The sequence below is a fragment of the Pelecanus crispus genome, chromosome 4, assembly GCF_030463565.1.
Source record: "Pelecanus crispus isolate bPelCri1 chromosome 4, bPelCri1.pri, whole genome shotgun sequence".
NCBI lineage: Eukaryota > Metazoa > Chordata > Aves > Pelecaniformes > Pelecanidae > Pelecanus > Pelecanus crispus.
In genome coordinates, this window is record NC_134646.1 from 17670625 (window position 1) to 17689574 (window position 18950).

The following is an 18950-nucleotide window of genomic DNA, read 5'->3' on the forward strand; positions in this document are numbered from 1 at the left end:
TGCTGTGTCACACTGTAGCATTTCAGGTTTTATAGCATCACAGTCCATATGAACTTGTTCATCTGGTAAAGCATTTCTATTTATATAAAAATGCATTTTTTAATACACACACCCTAAGCGGTTTTTTTTCTGCTTACTACTCATTAAGCTACAGAGGCATTATTTAGGGAAGTATTTCTTTTTGAAAAAAATCCCCGAGTTCTCTATTTTTGTAGTGGTGGCTAACACCACGCTTTTGCTTCCTCTCAGTAGATTAAGCATAATGCTGAGCAGTTTAAAGATAAAACTTTCTAATTAGCTCTTCCATGACAGAGAAGGAAGCTTTGTTCTGTAACACCACAAGTACCGAGTTCTCTGTTAGGACGGGACCACCTCCACCGGCAGAACAAAGCTGCGCCTTACGCCGCGCCAGGGCACTCCTTTGGCCAACTCTGGGGGGCAAAGATTTTCACAGGTGAAACCGTACCACGCTTCTCCCAAATGGCCACTGACAGCCATTTTGTGTAATCCTAACACAGGTGGCCTCCAGCTGGAACAGGAACAAGGGGCTGAAGTACTAAATGGCACACAAGGTACCGTGAGCTCTTTGGGGTGTGGAAAAAAAATACCAGGTGTCTTCAAAGCACCAATAAATTTAGTCTGACTGATGACTTCTACCTTGTCTCATGTCCTGGTGTTCTCATTTGTCAGGTACAGAGCTTCAGTTTTGTTTCCCGTAACATGCAGACCATCACACTACAAGAATGAACATTTAAGTTTGGCTTTTGAACGTTTTGTTTTTTCTCGTTTTGCGCTGTTTTCTCCACAAAAAAATTATCTTTGCTATAAAACAACACGCCACTAGAGTGAGAGAACCGTGAAGACAAAAAGACCTCTTCCAGCATCACTGCTCGGGGAATTACTTCTATTTTAATGATAAAAACATGGCAAAGCGATCTTATGGCTCAGCCTACATGCATGCAGGCTTTTGCTGGGTTCGTTTTACATAGTACTTTGATACAATCGAGGAATATTTGTTCATGACCTTTAGTAGTAACAAGAGAATGTTATTTCAAAACTAGGTTGTTATGGTTGCTGTGATCTAAATGAAGCTCCTAAAGCCTTACAGTATGTTGGACCCTTTGCAATCTTTATGAAAAACACACGGCAAGTCAGTCAAGAGGCAGAGGCAAGTCAGCTTCTGGGGCACCCGTGAATGAAATGCATCTGCGTTTCAGTGAGCGTATTAATTTCTATTGCAGTTCACCAAATTACTGCGTTGTACGACTGAAGAAAAACTAGAGCCTCTGCTGTTTAGAAATTCAAAAGTTATGCACAGCTTAATTTTGGTGCCTCATGCCCTTGCAAAGGACTTCTTAAACCACTTCTGCTTGTGTAGTTTATCAAACGGAAGTTTGGCTTTTCAATCCTTAACGTGTGGAGTTGCACTCTACGTAAATAAATAAATAAAAATTAAAATAGAGTGAATAAAAATGAACTTCTGGAAAGCAGAAAAGGAAATTAAAAAAGAATAAATACAGGCAGGAACAGACTACTGTCCTGTAGCGCCATACCTTATTTTCAGGACTTTCACAGCTGTTCTTGCAAACATACAAGCAATTTATGAACAACACAGAGAAGTGCTGACATCACTCGAACACATGACTTTCTGCTATTGAGCACCACATGAGCCTGCTGTTGCTTAGTTCTGGCATGTCATGAGGCAATGCTAATTAATTAAACAGAGGCATGCTAAATAAGTAGCATAGGCATAATTTGGTTTTCAAGGGGAAAAAATGCTGATGTTCAAAGCTTTACTTTACCCCTTAGGAGGAGGTTCTTTCTGCATATACCGTGTGCCAAAAAATATTCCAAACGTAACACAAAACCAGACAAAGTGAAGGAAACCGTCCCTTGGTATAATGGCCACTACCTCCTCCCCGCCTGTGCCATCAAATACCAGCACCTAATCAAACGAAGCCTTGCACCCCAGCACAACCTTGATAACGCTTGATGAATGTACTGCTTTTCCTAAACTTGAGTGGTTTCACGTCACTGAATGTGAGGGGGCTGGGGGCCACCCCGGTCACACCGCCAGCCATCCCCGCCGTGCTGATGGCTTGCCCTCTGTGCAAGCCAAGCGCAGTCCTGCCTCCTTGCACGCGTGTGAAGCCTCTGAACGCGGCGAGAGAGGTACCACAGAAAAGCCTACATGGAAACTATTAATTCTGCCTTCTTAGCAAGCTTTAGTGGTATTGAGGACATACGTATGTCTGGTGAATACGCAGACAGAAGGGGAAATGAAAAATAACACCATTCATGACAAGAACATAATCCAGTCTGTACAATAAATGAGTTAGCAGTCCGGGGTGGGGACAGGGAGCGGAACAGGATGTGATCACGGACACTGTTGTAACGTAGCACATCAGGAGTCTCACCACAGAGGAGAAAGGTTAAGCTTACACAGCAATGTAAAAGAAAATACCTAGAACCCCCCCCCCCCACCCCCCATCATGTAATATTTGAGTTTGGAGCCTTAACTATAATATATATTCTATACCTATTTAATCTGCTCAAACTTTTGTTCCTTTCTTTCTTAAGCAAAGTTATCAACTTCAACACACTTGACAATAGTCAGCCACTTTAAGAAAACAGGAGTATTAGGAAGCACGCTGCGTGTGTCACGAGGAACACGTGCCTGCGGTCGGGATCTTTTTTAACTGCAACCTTAAAAGCTGTGTGGCTTTTGGGGCTGGGGAAGTATTTCTAGCACTAATTTAAAACAAAGAGGAATGAATGTGGGAGACTCAAAGGCCAACTCAGAGGTACTAAAATGTAAGCAACATGACAAGGTCAGCTAGAGAAGGCTGCAGGACAGCGAACTGAGCCAGGAGCAGCGCTCTTCCCTGCAGGCGCGTTCTCATCCGGTTTCAAAGGTCCCGACTGCCAGTCCGGCAGCCTTGGCACGAAGATGTGCTGAAAGGATGAAAAATTCAGGTTCCACAGGCAACGTTAATCTTGAAATTTGAGCGCCTGCCTCTGCATCCCAAGCAACATTCTTCTGACACAGTTTTGATTTGTAAGAGGCAAATAATTTAGCTAGTCTTTTGCTTTAAAAGAGAAGTTCCCTCTTCAGTAAGGAAATGACAAAAGTTTACTTTCTTTTGTAACACACGTGCTCTGTCATGGCAGGGACAGTGACTGACATACCGCAGGTTTTAAGTGAGGTCACACAAGCTATCCAGCACCTCTAAATTTGGCTTATGAATTTTCTAGATCAAATATACTTCTGATTGTTCTTCAAAGGCTTGTAAAAATCCCTGTGCTCTTAAGAACTCCTGACTGCATTTTACCTGACCACTTTTACCCTCTGCTTCTGGTAGTTTATACTGGAAATGCAGACCCCTCCTCCAGTACAGCAGCATGAAAGGCAGCTCTAATTAAGCAGTGTGAATGAAAGCACCACTGTTTTCACAAGCAGCACAAGAGCGACTAGAAATGTATTTACTTTTACAATCTCCAATTATTTCAGCTACTGAAGCACGCTGCTGAAGAGTTACAGCTTAGCAGAGCGCGGACAGTGCAGTTAAGGCCGCAACTAAAATAATTCCCATTTCCTCGGGATGTAACTAGGGCATCGTTCTTACTGCTTTAGTAGGTAGTTGTTCAACTGTCTTTGGAGCTGGCAATAGAACATGGCTCGGTACCTCCGACGGCACTGCAAGCCTCCCTCCGCACGCGGGGGAATCGGGCCAGAGACGGGGGACGGGAGCTCAGGTACCGCCTGCTCCCGGGAGGCAGTGCCAGGATGGAGACTGCAGCCTCTCCGGGCAGGCAAATACCACTAAATAAATTAATAGGAGCTGGGATGCAGACACACAGGTCGGAATTATCACGTCCATATCATGCAGACTGCTGTAAGACATGACAGCTCTTCTGCCGGCAAGTGGATCAGCTGTTAGCTATAACCTTTCACCGCTTCAGTCATTAATTATGAAGCTTTTGCTCATCACTACCCTACAGAGAGCGTGCTGCATTTAAACATTTTCAAGGCTACAGCAGTCTCGGTAATTCTGAGATTTTTTTTTTTTTTACTTCATCAATCTTTGCATTTGTATGCTGTATTAAGCACCTCTGAGAAATAGGCATATTAATCAAACATCATTTTCTGTTATTAGGGTGGGGTTTCCATAAAATGGACTTTTTCACCCATACTGTTCTTAATAATTAAAAAAAATGAATCCTTTAATGAAGTCCCTGAAGTTAATACAGTTACAGTGACCTTCAAGCACTTGCAGAATTTTTACAGCAAAAAGAATTTATTTTAGTTTGGCAATCGCACCGTGCCCTTGTATTTCCAGAAACGGTAAGAACTGTCTGATTCGCAAGGGTGCACATTTCTGTGCTCAGTTAATTTTCTGACTTCAGAATCTCTCACAATCTCCGAGTGTGGTATGAAAGCCCACAGTCACTTCTCCATCAGGAGCATCTTTGCGATTAAGCCTACTGATACGGCAATTAAGACAGCAGTAAGGTGACAACACGATGCTGAGTAATTTCGTCCTATTATTAGCTACAGCTATTACTGTCAGAAACCTCAGTGTTCTCATATAAAAATGACTCTCCAAAAACTTTCGCTGTCCCTTGCAGGAATGGGTCTCTGCCCGTTTCCTACGGAGCACGGAGCGGGTGTGTGTTGGGAGGAGGCAACCTTGCAGCTCTACACGATGCAGCTGCGTGGCGTTGGTGAGTACCTGCACCGAGCCAGGCTCCCTGGAAGGACAAGCTGCTGCCCATCAGCCGAGCAGCGGTATTTTGCCTCTTGCTTTCAAAACCTGCGTGTTTCAGACTGCGCAGGGGTCGGGAGCCTGCTGCCCTGCTACAGTACGAAGCAGCAGCCGAGGCCAGCCAGCCTCCTTTCCCCCGGGCAGCAAAGAGCCCCAGATGAGTATGGGACTATTGCAACCTCCTGCTTTTTCTCCTTCATGGGGCTTTTTCCCCTTCCCCTTTGTGGATAGAAAACTCTTGCTTCACAGCTGGTAGGGTTAAGGAAAACCATTGCCAGCCAGGTCTTGATTATTCCATTACCACTTTATTCCCTTTTGCTTCCAGTCCTATGAAAATCCCATGACGTAAATTAATTATTACTCGGAGGATTCAGGAAGTAAATTATTCCCCCCTCACCCCCGCCCTGGGATGGCTCGCAGGCTGACTCTCAGAGGTACAGATGTCCTTTGGTGCCACAGTGGCTAATTCCTAGCTGCTTATGAAATCTTGAACTCTAACCCAAAGAGTTAAACCTCCCACGAACATGGGGAAAAAGAGGTAAGACCGAGGGATGAAGCCTCTGATTCCACCTATGCAGTGTATTTACCTCACGCTAGCAAGGAGTAAAAGGTGGATAAAATGCGTATGGATTAGGCACTAACAGTATCTGACCAGAGCAAACGTGGAACCTGGTTCTGCCTTGACAGGTGCATCTATCTGATTTAAGAACTGCAGTAATTTCTTCGGGTTTTCTTCATAAACGTGCACACCAAAACCACAGCACTCGGTACCTGGACATGACACAGAGGGACCTGAGTTGAACTCATTTTGTATGCTTGGAGGATGCATGCAAACCCACAGTATCACACACCAATGAAGCATCCTCAGCCCTTGGCCAGGATTTTGGCCAAATTTTGAGCCAAGTCTCCCTTGCTCTTCTGTCAACAGTAGTGGGGTTCCACCCTCCTCCAACAAACACCTAGTAACATGAAGCAGAAGAGATCCAACCATCACAAACCAAGCAAGATGACCCTCAGAGTAGCCCCTTGTCTACATTAGGGAGCTGGGAATCAATTTCTCACTTGACAGACGCGTATTAGCTGCTGCAACACACACCCATGCACACTCTTACATTGCTGCTGCTTTTGTAGGGGCCACACCGGGAGTAGGGACTGGATCTAGCCTCTGAGTAAACAGAGGAAATGCCTACTCTGAGAATTCAGGCACTGGGACTAAAACATGGCTCCAAAAAACTCATCAGCTGTGGGACACAACTTTGGCAGATCAACAGCAGGAGTAAGCGCACCCAAAAGTGTTGGCAACAGCCGATGGGCTCATCTGCAGCTTCGTATTTCTGGGATTAAGCACCTGCAGCGGCACATTTGCATCCACCGCAGCGTGCCTTGCAAACCTGCCCCTCGAGGAACTGTGCCCTTCTTCCCACTGTCAGCTTTTTCAGCGAGCGTAATCCTGGCAGCCTCAGCCTATGGAAAGATCCACCTCAGCTATAAAGTATTCCCTTCAGGAACCATAAAAAATTAATTATTCAGCAGCATGAGCCTTAAAGAATTTATTTTTGTTTGGCAGAAAATATCAACAAGCAAATGACAGTGCAGTGCTCTGCCTTGCCAAGACAAGGGGAAGGTTCACATTAGGGTTTAATGTCATGGCATCGAAACAAAAGCCCTCTTAACTCAAAGTCTGTTTAGTATCAGCCAGATTGAAACCAAATTCAGCTTTTGTTCTGCAAACCGCCTAGCCATACACTACGCTCTCTATATGAAAAGAGGCTTGCCATGCAAGATACGACCTTTCCTGCCAAAGCCAACAGGAGATGCTGAGGAGGATCCAAATGAAGTTTTTGATACCACGTGTAGTACATCTGTTTCTAATGTTCCTGCATGCCGTTTGTCTGATCACATAACGCAGTTCACCTACGTTCAAGCGCTGCATATGCATCTCTCCCTGAAATGCCCACGGCCACCCGTGGGCACAAGACCGAAACCTTTGTGTCCTGGGCAGAGAGTTCGGTTGTCCTTGCTACGCTACGGTTCTCAACGCGTTAACGCTGCTTTGTGAAATGATGCACGCAGGCCAGCCGTCAAAGTACAAATACAATCCCTACAAGAAGGAAATACGTCGATTACATTGCTGCCCTCAGCGCTCCCAGCAGGTACCCACGCTGGGGTCCGCCCGCGCAAGCAAGGCTGAGCCACAGCACAACAGCAAGTCGATGGCAACAACCCACTCGCCTCTGTCGTCTCGTGCCGAGGGGGAGGAAGGGCGCGCTGTGTGACCGGACCAACGCCGTCGGCCAGCGCCTGCTGTATCAGCAACCGCTGCTTCCGCACAGCACCATGCAAACTGAGAGCGTTTCAGTGCCCGGCAGCAGTGACACAAACTACGGGGCAGCCTGCAGTGAAACACGCGTGAAACCGCGTTTACCTCGTCTACTCGGCATGGGTTTCGATCTCTCATTTTTCGGTTGCGCTTTTGGTGCTTTGAGGCTTTATGGATCATTAAATAAAGTTGCTGATTTTTTCAAATACTTAAGTGCCTACCTGGCCTTCTTGAAAATTTTCTTTTTTCCTCGCCTCGGCACTTTTCTACCTGCACATATGTTCGCTGTGTGGATGAATGATTTAGTATATTGAGCAATGTAAAACCATCTTGTTTGGGGTTTTTTTTTCCTTCCTCATATTATATAAGCCAAGCAGACTGTAATTTGATATTCCCATGCGCTTTATTTCACGTAGTCCTCAGAAAGACTACCTAAAAATGAGGTCGATGAAAGCAAGTGTGAAGGTGCGAAGGAGCAGTATTTTTTTTATTGTTTATCGCTACACTCAGGTAAAGCGAACTCCACGAATGATGAGATGCTGCTTTGCTCTGATGGAAAAGCTGGAGGCAGCAGGAGGGCTGAATAAGCACGAATTCTGCACCGGTTCCTTCAGGCTTGCACTGCAAATGCCAATGCTGTGGCTGCAGCAGCATGTAAACATGGGGCCTCAGCTCCAGTTAGACCGCTCAGCACCAAATATATTCTGATCCTCTAAAATTATAATGGAGTAAGTTAAAAATAGATAGGTGACAGCTGAAAAAGTGCTCCTCCTGTACTAAGGAATCGAGCAGACAATTTGCATTTACAGTGATAAAACAGAGAAATTCTGCACTAACAGGCAGTGGGGGGAGAAGAGTAATTCTCACTTCTCATTAATATTATCAGCACTCTAAATTTATTCTGATGGATTTCATAAACCAAAAAGCAAAAAATTAGTTTTAAAGAGAAAAAATAAACAAGTGCCATTTGTTGAACAAGTCTCCAATACCATCTCTGAATGGAAGCACTGTTGTGCAGACAACCAGCCCTTTTAACGGAGAATGCTGACAATGGGACTTTCTTTAAAAAGTCCTTTGTAAGAAAGTGCTCTATTAAAACAAAAGCAATATAAAAATAGCTTAATTAAAAATTAAATAAAATGCAAGAGCAGTCTGCTTCCTCTGGTTAGTTCAGCTCCCAATGGTTAATGCTGTGTTTTGGAAAATGTCTGTAGGACATGGTAGCGTTCTCAGTAAGCATGAGTCTGTCATCCAGTCACCTTAACCACACAAACACACCCATTTAAATAACAAATCATAGACACGGCCTACTCTGAAGAGGATCAGAAAACTCCATAAATGCAGGGGTTTGTTACGCTGCCCTGAGGTTCAGATGTGAGTATCTTGCAAATGATTTTATCACCCATCCCCTTTCTTTCCACTAAAACACTACAACTTCCTTTGCTGGCACGGAGCAAGTGAAACCCGATCTCTGAAGAATGAGCTATTACTGCAGTACTAATAATACTCTCCCTGCCTCCCACTAAGATTTGCAATGTTTTAATGAACAACAGAACAATATTTGAAAAATAATTCCATATGTACGTTCTGTAAACAGACCTCAGGCTCTTATACAGATTTGACCTGAAGTGCACTGTACTGTACTGTCTCTACAAAAATGAAATTTAAGTCGAGTACAAAGAAGTACATTCATATGCAGGCTCTGAAAGCAAGTGCTGTAGGTTCTTCATGCAGCAAAGTTACTTCCCTGCCCACCCAGGATGGAGAAGGACAGTTTTCCCCTTTGCTGCAGTTTACCAGTTTTTACTGGGAGGTGATCAGCGCGTGCTGCTGGGCTTCAGCCTCTGCTCACGGGACCCCTCCGCTCTTGTACCCAAACACGACTAAAGGCCGCTGTCACGGGCCCCACGAGTGTCCCGTCACGTGCTGCACCACGGCGCAGCTTCAGAGAGGACAGGCGCCCACCCCGGCACTCTCAAGGGGCACTGGGGAAGACCCCTCAGCTCGAGGAGACCATTACAGCTGGGCTTCCTCTGTGGGGACTCCAGGCTCCGTTACGGAGAGCACGGAGATACACCCCTGCTGACGCTCAAAGCATCCGGAGAGGTAAATCTCTGCACTTAGCATTTTCCTGGCTAGAACCGGGTTGCTCCCAACTCAACAGCTCCACGTTACGGATGCTCCTTCTGAAATCGCGAGCCGGTCCCTTGCACTAGGCACCTACTGCAAGCCCTCAGAGTCACTCCGGGCTGAGGCACCAACAGCCTGGGTGTTTTGGGACTAAACTTTTAGTTTCCCATGTCATTCATCACATCTCACACCAGACGCATGTAAAGCAAACAGCTCTCACTGGAATGAGACAGGGCGGTAGAAATAACCCAACAACAGGACAGTGCATCTTATACTTGAAAAGCTCAAATAAAGCTTCAAACACCCAAGATGGCTCCAAGGTCTTAATACGTCTTTTAAAGTCATCACTATTACAATCCCAGCTGTAAAAGATCGCCAAATTAATTCAACGTTTATCAGCACATCAGGCATGTTAGATGCGCGACACGCTAACCCGGCACCTTTCACTGAGAAGGGACTCGTGGGATGCTCTGCGTGGCGCACTCGTGCTGCATCTAACGTAGGGTCTCGGCTAACATCACTTCTCCTGCTGAAGAGCCTCTGACCCCACTAAGAGCTCTACCGACCTTCAGTGAATCACTGGAGGAACACGTTACCATTTAACACAAGAGAAGGCAGCAGGACCCAGCCCTTAATGACTTCTATTTTCTTATTTTACTTGGCAGTTGTCCTTAAATTCATCTAACAACTTCTCTCAGATGTTCCTTTAAAAAGAATTTCATTTTTTTTTCTCCCTGTTAGTTAAGACAATTAAAGACTACTGGTTTACCTTAATGGAGAGTTTTTTTGCTTAACTTGTCTGCACTCCCTGAGGAGTTATACTTACATCATGCATGGAGTCAAGTAGTTTAGTCAGTTGGTAGAATCTCTGCCAGCTTTGCCCAGAGTTACTTGGACATTTAGTTACCATCTTCTTTAGTTCTTTAATGTAATTTGCCCTCATTTCTTCAAATGCAGCTTGGCTTTTGAGACCATCCTTGGGAACTGTCATTGAAAAGACAGTCTTATATTAATATTATTATTGCTTGTTCTTTTGATGTGCACACTTAAAAAGTTACACTAGTTAATGGATGAAAGAATTAAACCTTTAAGCAAAGTCCATAATTTTACACACATTGGTAAGGAATCAACAGCATCATACAGATTTTCAAGTGATTCAAGCATCCTCTCCAGATCTGTGATAGCAGAAGCTGTGGCAGAGGACAAGATAACATCTCAGAAATATGACACATGCTAACCTCATGCTGAAACTGGTTTTAATACAACCCAAACACACACATACACACAAAAAAAGGGCAGATGGATCAAGGATAATTTTTTAGAAATTGAAGAAGTGATTTATCATTCTTGAATGATTCCCCACACTTGGCAGAGGAGGGGAAGGTACAGAATTACAGCTACTATGTGCAGAAATGCTAGACCAAGTAACACGTTTTTATGCCATCCAGTAACATCTAGAATTTCTTTGAATGTTAGTAAGCATCTGCATTAACACCTAGAACAAACAGAGCCATTATTCTACATGAAACAGAAGACTATTTTCCAAACAGGCATCCTGACCAGTGTTTGACCATGCCGTACAGTTGCAAGCATTTCTAGTGTCCTATCAAAGTTCCCGTCTGCCAGAGGGATCATTTCACAAATGGTCTAAAAGTAGAGTTTTCTGATACTTTTTACTGTGACTGGTATCAGCAAGGCTAATTACAAAAGCAAATACACTGTTTCTTTACAAACTGCAAATACTCTTGCACTCCAGCAGGTTCTGCCCCAAACAGGAATGGCTTACAGGATCAGATCTCTAGGAAAACCCCAAAGAGGTTGTTAACTACATTACATAAAGTGTTCTGTTGTTTTAATACCTGGATTGGTTGAATACTGCTTAACCATCAAATATTTTTCTACTCTGCATCTCTTAAGGCTAGTCCACAGAAGGAAAATAAAATACTGCACTGTACAGGAGCGAGTTTATTTTCTAAGCAAGCCAGAAAGCCATGTCAGAGTATGCTAAATGGGAAGTTACTTATTAAAAAAAGGAAAGAAAAGGAAAGAAAAAAAAAGGTGATCTTCCAATTTAGCTTACCCTGACTTAACATCCTGACAGAAATTGCCTTGTTCATCCATCCCCTTCTCTTTAAAATCCTGTGAACTGCCTTCTGTCCCACTGCAATCACACCAAAAGCATGTAACAACCACTCAAATGGCTCCAGAGTAGAAGCTTTAAGAAAAAGCACCAGTATCTTCTATCACCAGTATCTACCAGAGCAATTTAGCACTGCAAACAAGGAGGAGCTCTACCACCACATGAGCAGCAAGGACCTGTGACCATCAAGTGCTGGAAGGAGGCACAAGGAGGAATCTTTAGAAAATGCCTAGGAGGTAATGCACCAACCTGCCTACCGCTCAGTAAATATTATATATTTATATTATATAAAGATAATACTCAATTTGTAAATTCTAGATGCCAAATAGTCAGCCAGCTGACAGAAGAAAATGTCTGGAACAGACGTACAAATTCAGTTCAAGCTGAATGAATAGAGAGACACCAATCAAGATGAGTAAAGCCATCAGAGCATACTGTGGCCCTTACACAAAATGCACGGGCTTTACAGTTCCTTTAATATTTACAGGCCTGTATTCCTACATGCTGCTTGAAGACTGTTAGAGCCACTCTTTCTTTGTCTACTACTACGTATTTTACTGTTCTGTCTGAAAATTATTATACCATCACTCCAGCCAGATTATTAAGAAAGAAAGAAAGACCACAAATAAAGAGAACTCAAGCAAAACATGAAATTCTGGAGGTTTGCCCAGTGTTTCTGATTTTGCTTATTAAATGCAGCAATGCTTTTGGCAAGCTCCCAAAATCTATGGTCTGTGGAAAGCAAGAAAACAATTGAGTTGTAATGTGTGGTTTCTTCCACATGTAAATGGAGTGAAACTTCCTTGATGTGGTCATCATGAAAGTTTCAGAATAACTTGTACTCTGCTCATCACACGATTCAATAAAACATTTTAAATGACAACAAACCTGGTGTTTTCCGTCGTAAGGTTGTATCAAGGTGCAATCGTTAGAAACCCAGTTTGTTGCCCTTCACATGACACTTTCTGGGTTTTATCGCTGTCTTCATTTCCATTTCGCTCTCCTCTCTCTAACATAAATATCCTGATTCTCCCAAAACAAACTATTTTTAGTAGGTTTTCTAGTGACCGTGGTGTGTGTTTCAAAGGGACCCAGCTAGCTGAAGTTAATTGGCCAGGCTGATCTCACCTAACAGATTCTTGCAGTAGCTCAAGTCATTAGTTAACACTCTCAAGAGGGTAGAATAATAAATACCTAGCTTAGAGAAATTTTGCTACCTTTTTAGAATGCCTTTAGGCTCTTTTTCTAAAGATTCTCCCCCTGTAGGGCTGATTAAAAAGTAGCAGAGCCAGATCTCCAATCCAGACACTCTCTCAAGAACCTTTTGGGAGCTAGACCCCCCCGAGCACATCCACGTTAAGCACTGCTAGTTGCTTCTGGAAGGACTGCAAGTGACAACCTTCAAAAAAGCCCATTTACCCCCCAGGGCTACCCTGGAGTGTATCAGCTCCCCACAGTCCCAGTTTCACCAGCAGACCAGCTCCTCGAACCCTCGGTGGAGCAGGACCCGGGGGTCAGACCCCATGGGCCGGGACACAAAGCGCTCCCCAAATGGCAGCCTCTCTCCACAGAACTGGAACAGCTTCAACGGGAGGGAGGGAGGGAGACAGCCAAGCCCAAAAAACTTACAGCCCCAGGAGGTTTCTGTTAGCGGATCCAAATCCCCTCCAGCTGGGACAGGAACTGCAGCTTCATGTCCTCCTTCAAAGGCAAGTACTTTAACCACAGAGCTACCAGCTGGGTGGGACGGGCGGGGTCTGAACAAAAGGCACCCACAGACGGGGAGAAAGTGCCCATCCCACCACCTCGCCCGAAGGGCTTGCCACTTGGCTCTGCTGGATGCTGCAAATCCCTTCGTAGGCACCTAACTCTGCCTTGCAGCCAACGTGCCCACGCCATGGCTGGCGACTCGGGAGGCTGCTGGGCATCTCAATCTGCCGCTGCATCAGCCCGCTCTGGCATCCTTTAGTGGTTTCGGCGATAAGTGCCTCCCAGCGCTGCACAACTAACATCTGTCGCTTGCCATTTGTTTCTTCTCTCAGCTTGCTGGGGCAGAAGACGGGGCGATGGGAGAAGACCGCAAGGTCTCAAAAGGCAGGCTGGGCTCTGCTCGCCGCTGAATGGGGAGACGCTCTGCGCAGCGCGAGCCCGGGCAGCCCCTGGCCCCGGCAGCCTCGGGCACGGGTCCCGCTGCCAGCAGCTTGCAAGCGAAAGCCAGAATAAGCGCAGCAGCCCCTTTGATCTCCTGCTCGTCCTCTTCCCGTGCAATGCCCCCACATCCAGCCTCCTTCTGCTGGGGGAATTCTTGCCCGGTGAGTTCACTGAAGTGGCGTCATGAATGCTCACCAATCAAGCTGATGAGTTATCTCATGATGTCACTGAGGGCGTCCCACAAAAAGGAGCACGATGATACAGAAGAAAGTTTGTTTACAGGTGATTGGCTTTTTCATCAAGACTGATGGAAAAGGTACAAACTGCCTGTGTATTTATACAGTTGTACTGGGATGGAAGTTTTTCAATATTTTCAGTAAGATAAGATCAAGAGATCTGCTAATTACTACACACTGCCGTAACAAACACCAAGATGTAATTTCGTATCTTAAGAAAACTCAAAGCATGACACTCGAGAGAAAAATAAAGCGTGCACTGTCATTTATTAAACTTTCAGAGCCCTGTAAAAGGGCTTACCATTCTTGATTCACTTGGCATTGGAAAATTACCAATTTTACAGTACAGGCAATGTACATCTTTCGACATTGAAGGTGACGTTAAGCCACCCCAGCCGGTGGCTTTGAGTGTTGAGTGGGGATTTCTCCCCAATCCCCACAGCTGTTGCACTTTCTTGGCACACCTGGCCGACTCAAGCGGTTCCTGTACGGAGAGGCGGGGCCAAAGCCCCTTTCCCGGCCACTCCTGTCCTTCCAATGCACATGACACATTCAAACTACAAAGACGCTTCCCGTGCAGAGTGAGATCTTGCAGATAAACCCTAAGACATAAAACCAGGCTTATTCCTGCGGCCCTGCTGGAAAAGTTTGGCTCTTTTGCCACATTAGTTAAAATCACTGCACCTCTTTGTGAATTGGACTATTTTCAAGTATTCCCATGTAACCGTGAATCTAACTTACCTGTGCTTAACAGCAGCAAAACTTTCATTACAGTGTACTCCTCAAAGCTAAGCTGCAAGCGAACAAACTGCAGACTGATCTGGTGCATCCCCTGGCACAGTTCAAACATAGCAGACTGGCGCATCCGTTCCCTGCAAAGACAAAGAAACAAAATCCAGAGGATAAATACGGGTGAGCGCAACACGCACGGGGCAGCCCACGCTTGAGGAAAGCGAGGTGTGACCTGGAAACCAAGCACTGAGCGCGCAGAGGTCAGGAAGACACACCGCAGCTGCAAAGTTCAGGTTAGGTAAGGGAGCTGGGGACTACGGAGGCGAAGCTGGAGCCCTGCCAGCCCTGGAGGGCAGCCTGGTCCCCGTGCTCCAAGGCTGGCAGAAAAACCCACTGCCTGTGGGTTTCGGGGGACCTGGGCATCGCCTTTGCTCAACTCCTACGCCATCCACAATGGATGGCTGAGTTCACTTCGCTACCCAGCAGACCCCAGGCAGCATTAACATTCACCCCCCTAAAAGGAACAGAAACAAATGTAATCTGAGTTTTACATAGTGACGATGTTAATGAACTGGCAAAAATGTTTTAAAATGTGTTTGACTTGTCAGCGTTTGTTCAACTCTGTCCTGGCTGATGGAAATAAGCCTGCTGAAGGGGTCAAAACTGGTGCAATAGGGGAACCTACACCCATTGCATGCATTTTTTTAAATGATACGTGCCCCATCAGTTGACATACAGGTGGAAACAGGTTTCAGAAGTGCCTGGTGCAGAGATGAGCTGGGGAAAGGATGGCCAAGGAGGACTGACAGCCTCACACCTACAGCCTGCACCACTCAGGGCAGTCAGCCCCGGCCCCAGCCCAGCAGCCTCCAAGGCTGCCTGCAGCCACAGACAACGGGAAAACCCACGGCTAAGAGCTCCGCTGCCTACTGTGCACGGTCGGGTCCACAAGCCAGCAGGGCCCCGGGATCAGGGATTTCCACCGTGCCAGCAGACATCTTGACTCTGCTCATCCTGAATAGCACTGTCCCGTAAAAATATGGCTGGCAGGTCTGGAAAACAGGGAAGTGGCTTAACAAAAATAAAATAAAATGCATGAGTTCGTGTTACTGCCTTTATGTCTACTGAGGAGTCTGAAGTTAAGAAATGATTGGGATGACCACTGCCTCAGCCAGCACCACCTATGCATCCTTCCCAAGTAACCTCCATTTCAAATCTCTGATTACTCCTTTTCCTGAAAATACAACAGGTCTAGCTCCAAGGATGAAAGTGTAGGAACAACAAGGAGAAAAGATTTTCCAGTCACGGAAGTTCTCATTAATATACGACACTGGACCTCCTATGGGGAATTCTTAGTCAAATTGTTGCAATGGTCTCTTATTTGAACACTGAAATATTCAAAAATTCTGTATGTTTTTTCCCAAAATAATAATCTGTCTGGAATAAAGGAGTATATAAGACGACAAACTTACTAATTAATACAGATTTTTGCCTGTTAAATCATAAAATAATAAGGACACATGACTTGTATCCAGTTTACTCTTTTTTTTCTTTAAATATGCTTTGATACATTTAGCTTCAGACCCTCTCTCTCTTCTCTGAGGTAACCCCAGGCTAACATATCCTGCACAAGTTTCAGGCAGAATTAGTTAGGATTTTGCTATACTTCTAAAGCCGCCATCCCAAACCACAACAGCTACAGCAAAGAGTCACTGAGAACTGCCTGTCTCATTTTGAAACTACGATATATATGCGGGTATTTAGACAAGGCGCTATAATTGTTCAGTGACCACTACTTTTTTTTTTTAATTGCTCAACAATAATTGTCTATATTTCTTCAAACATTTTTTCACATAATTGGAGAATTGGATGAAGTTCAGCTAATTATTTTAACCAAGCAACCGCCTTTTCAAATATACAAATTGGCTGGTGAAAGAGAAGAATCATACTGTGTGCAAACAAAGACTGACGTAATCTTCCTGGTGTTGTATTTCACTACTGCCAGAGCAGATTTTATTTTCCTCCTTAATACTAATAAAGCAGACTCCCCATTGTTATATGGGCTCTGCACTTTTCTCCTGCTCCACCCTCTTCTTGAGACTAAGAACTTCCAGCTTCTTTTTTTTTTTTTTCTTTAATTTAATAGTAGTAGTAGTAATGCCATGTTTATTTATTTTTATTATGCATCATGGACTGCAGGGAGAAAACGAATAGAAGAAAATAGTCTTTGAGCGCTTTGGACGGTGACTGAAATACCACTTGGCCCTCTGTTTGAGAAGAGCAGCCTCCGCTGCTGGAGCACGCAAGCCCAGTTGTGTGCTGCAGAGGACTTACAGATGCCACTTGCACCCTCAACGCCGGTCGCATGCTATGCATGCACACAGAGTGACCCTGAGAAACTGGGATCAGGTGAAACAGAGAAAGATTTGCAGAATTAAAAGCTGTCAGATGCACACAAACAGGCGTTTCTGAAGCTGCTGTGCCTGGCGTCCCCCTCCAGCCCTGGGCCTGCCCGAGGCTGGTGGCCACCATCCAAGGCTTGTGGCCACCATCCAAGGCTTGTGGCCAATCCAGCACAGCAGCACCTGGATCTCTCCTGGTGTTTGGACGTGCCCTTAGCATGGACGAGCGAGTGTGCCAGGGATGGGTGGTCCTTCATGTTTGGCCACTGCATGACTCAGCCTACCCCACTTTGGGGACATCACCCTAAACCAGCCCGAGGTCCTCCTGCCTGTCGGGTTGTTATTGCCCAGAGACCAAACGGCTGCAGGCACCTCTGAGCTGACCCAAAGAGAGCTGGCGAAAAAAGACCCCAAAAGACCCCAGGGAGTGATCTTCCTGCTCCCCTCCCTCTTCCCAAAATTACCACATCCAGGTCTAGGACACAGATAATGGTGGCTCCTAATTGACCTCTCCCAGGAGGCTTAAAGGGATACGTAGTAAAGGTGAAAGGCAAATGATTAATAAGGGACATTTCTATTTTAAAAAATGCATTTTAAGGTGTATCTCAAGACTAGCAGGATTCAAAACAAGAACAGTCTATTATATCCATTTTTACTTTTGCAGGACACCAAAGTTAGTTCCTCCAGCCTCAGAACATAAAGCAGCTGCCACCATCCCTGCCTGCATTTGACCTCCGCAGACATGAGAAGCGCCAGACCTTTCATCCGATACCACAAGCCACACAGCAAGTAAAACGAAACATTTTGATGTTTTGTCTCAGGTTTCTTATGCTTTCACTAAACAGCGTGGCAAAACACTCTCTGTGACAGCTAACCTGAAAGTATCCTGACTCAAAACCTTTTTTTTTTTTTTTTTCATTGCATTGCACTTCTGGTGACATTTCAGTTTTTCTCTCTTATGCTTTTCTTCGTATTTATTTTGCTTTTGTATGATTGCCTAAATAGAAGAATTTTAGTAAAAGTCAGGGTTTTTTTGGTTGGGTTTTTTTTGTCTGTCTTTTAAATATTTAGTCTTTTATCTACTTACAAATATTGATCTCTAGTTTACCTTCAAGGAAAACCTGGTTGGTTGTAGCGAGATAAAATTATACACAGAACTAGTCACTAAGTAGTTTGTTTAACATACAGCAAACCTGTAATTTCAAATCAGTTTCCCTCCCGAAAAATCAATTCAGTTGATTTAGTAATTTATTTACACATTATTACTAACTACAAATTATGTTAGTTAATTCATGACTCTGTTTAATGTAAGATAAGCATTTTGTCGGACTTTAACATTATTCAACTTTGCATTTGATTTTTAAACCACACCGTGTAAAGTAAGAGGGTACAGAGCTTTTGGAAAATTCAGATGCTGACATCGCAGGTATCCCAATACCATGAGAGTATCAACAAAATAAAGCAACAGAAATGGCTTATATATTAAAAGAGATGGGGCACATAGAAATTAGGGCACGTCAACATAACATGAACAAAATTTTCCTTCCCAAATGCCTCATCTAAGAATAAATACCATCAAGTCATCACACATGCCATTACCACCATGGGGAAAAATGAAAGCAAACTTCTATGTTGCCTTCATCCCCTGCCTTTTTTTTTAAAGGGAAAAAAAAAAAAAAAAAAAAAGGCAAAACCTAACCAACCGAAAGCAGTTCTACCTCTGACATAGCATATAAACGTCTCAATATGGAAAATGGAGAATGTGAAGATCTGGAATATAAGGGCATGTATCTTTATGGGGACATTTAAGAAGGTAAGTACTTTTAAGTAATAAAAGGCGTGGAGCCAAAGCTCTGAATCCGCTGTGTGGATATGCATTCAAAAGTGGTGTCATTAGCTCAGTTTAGCTTAATCCTCCTTCATAATAATATGCTTTAAACTTTACACCTTAAGTTAATCCATCTTAAGTTCCCCGAGTGTCTCCTTACAGGCTTAATTTAATGCCTGGCTCACATTCTGCCTGACCTTTCCCGCAGCCGCAATACTGTGGGCAGGCAGAGCGGCTACAACCAG

The 18950-nt window shown here is 44.5% G+C and overlaps 1 protein-coding gene across 2 annotated transcripts in view; it reads right to left on the reverse strand.

Moving 5' to 3' along the window:
- The window catches only part of NR3C2 (nuclear receptor subfamily 3 group C member 2), a 208602-nt gene that overhangs the window by 2011 nt on the left and 187641 nt on the right, over positions 1 to 18950 (reverse strand). For both annotated transcript variants that reach the window (XM_075708790.1, XM_075708791.1), the window contains 2 exons: positions 14485 to 14615; positions 10043 to 10200 (listed from right to left, as the gene is read on the reverse strand). In XM_075708790.1, the coding sequence (XP_075564905.1) occupies positions 10043 to 10200; positions 14485 to 14615 (289 nt within the window). The remainder of the gene's footprint in view (positions 1 to 10042; positions 10201 to 14484; positions 14616 to 18950) is intronic.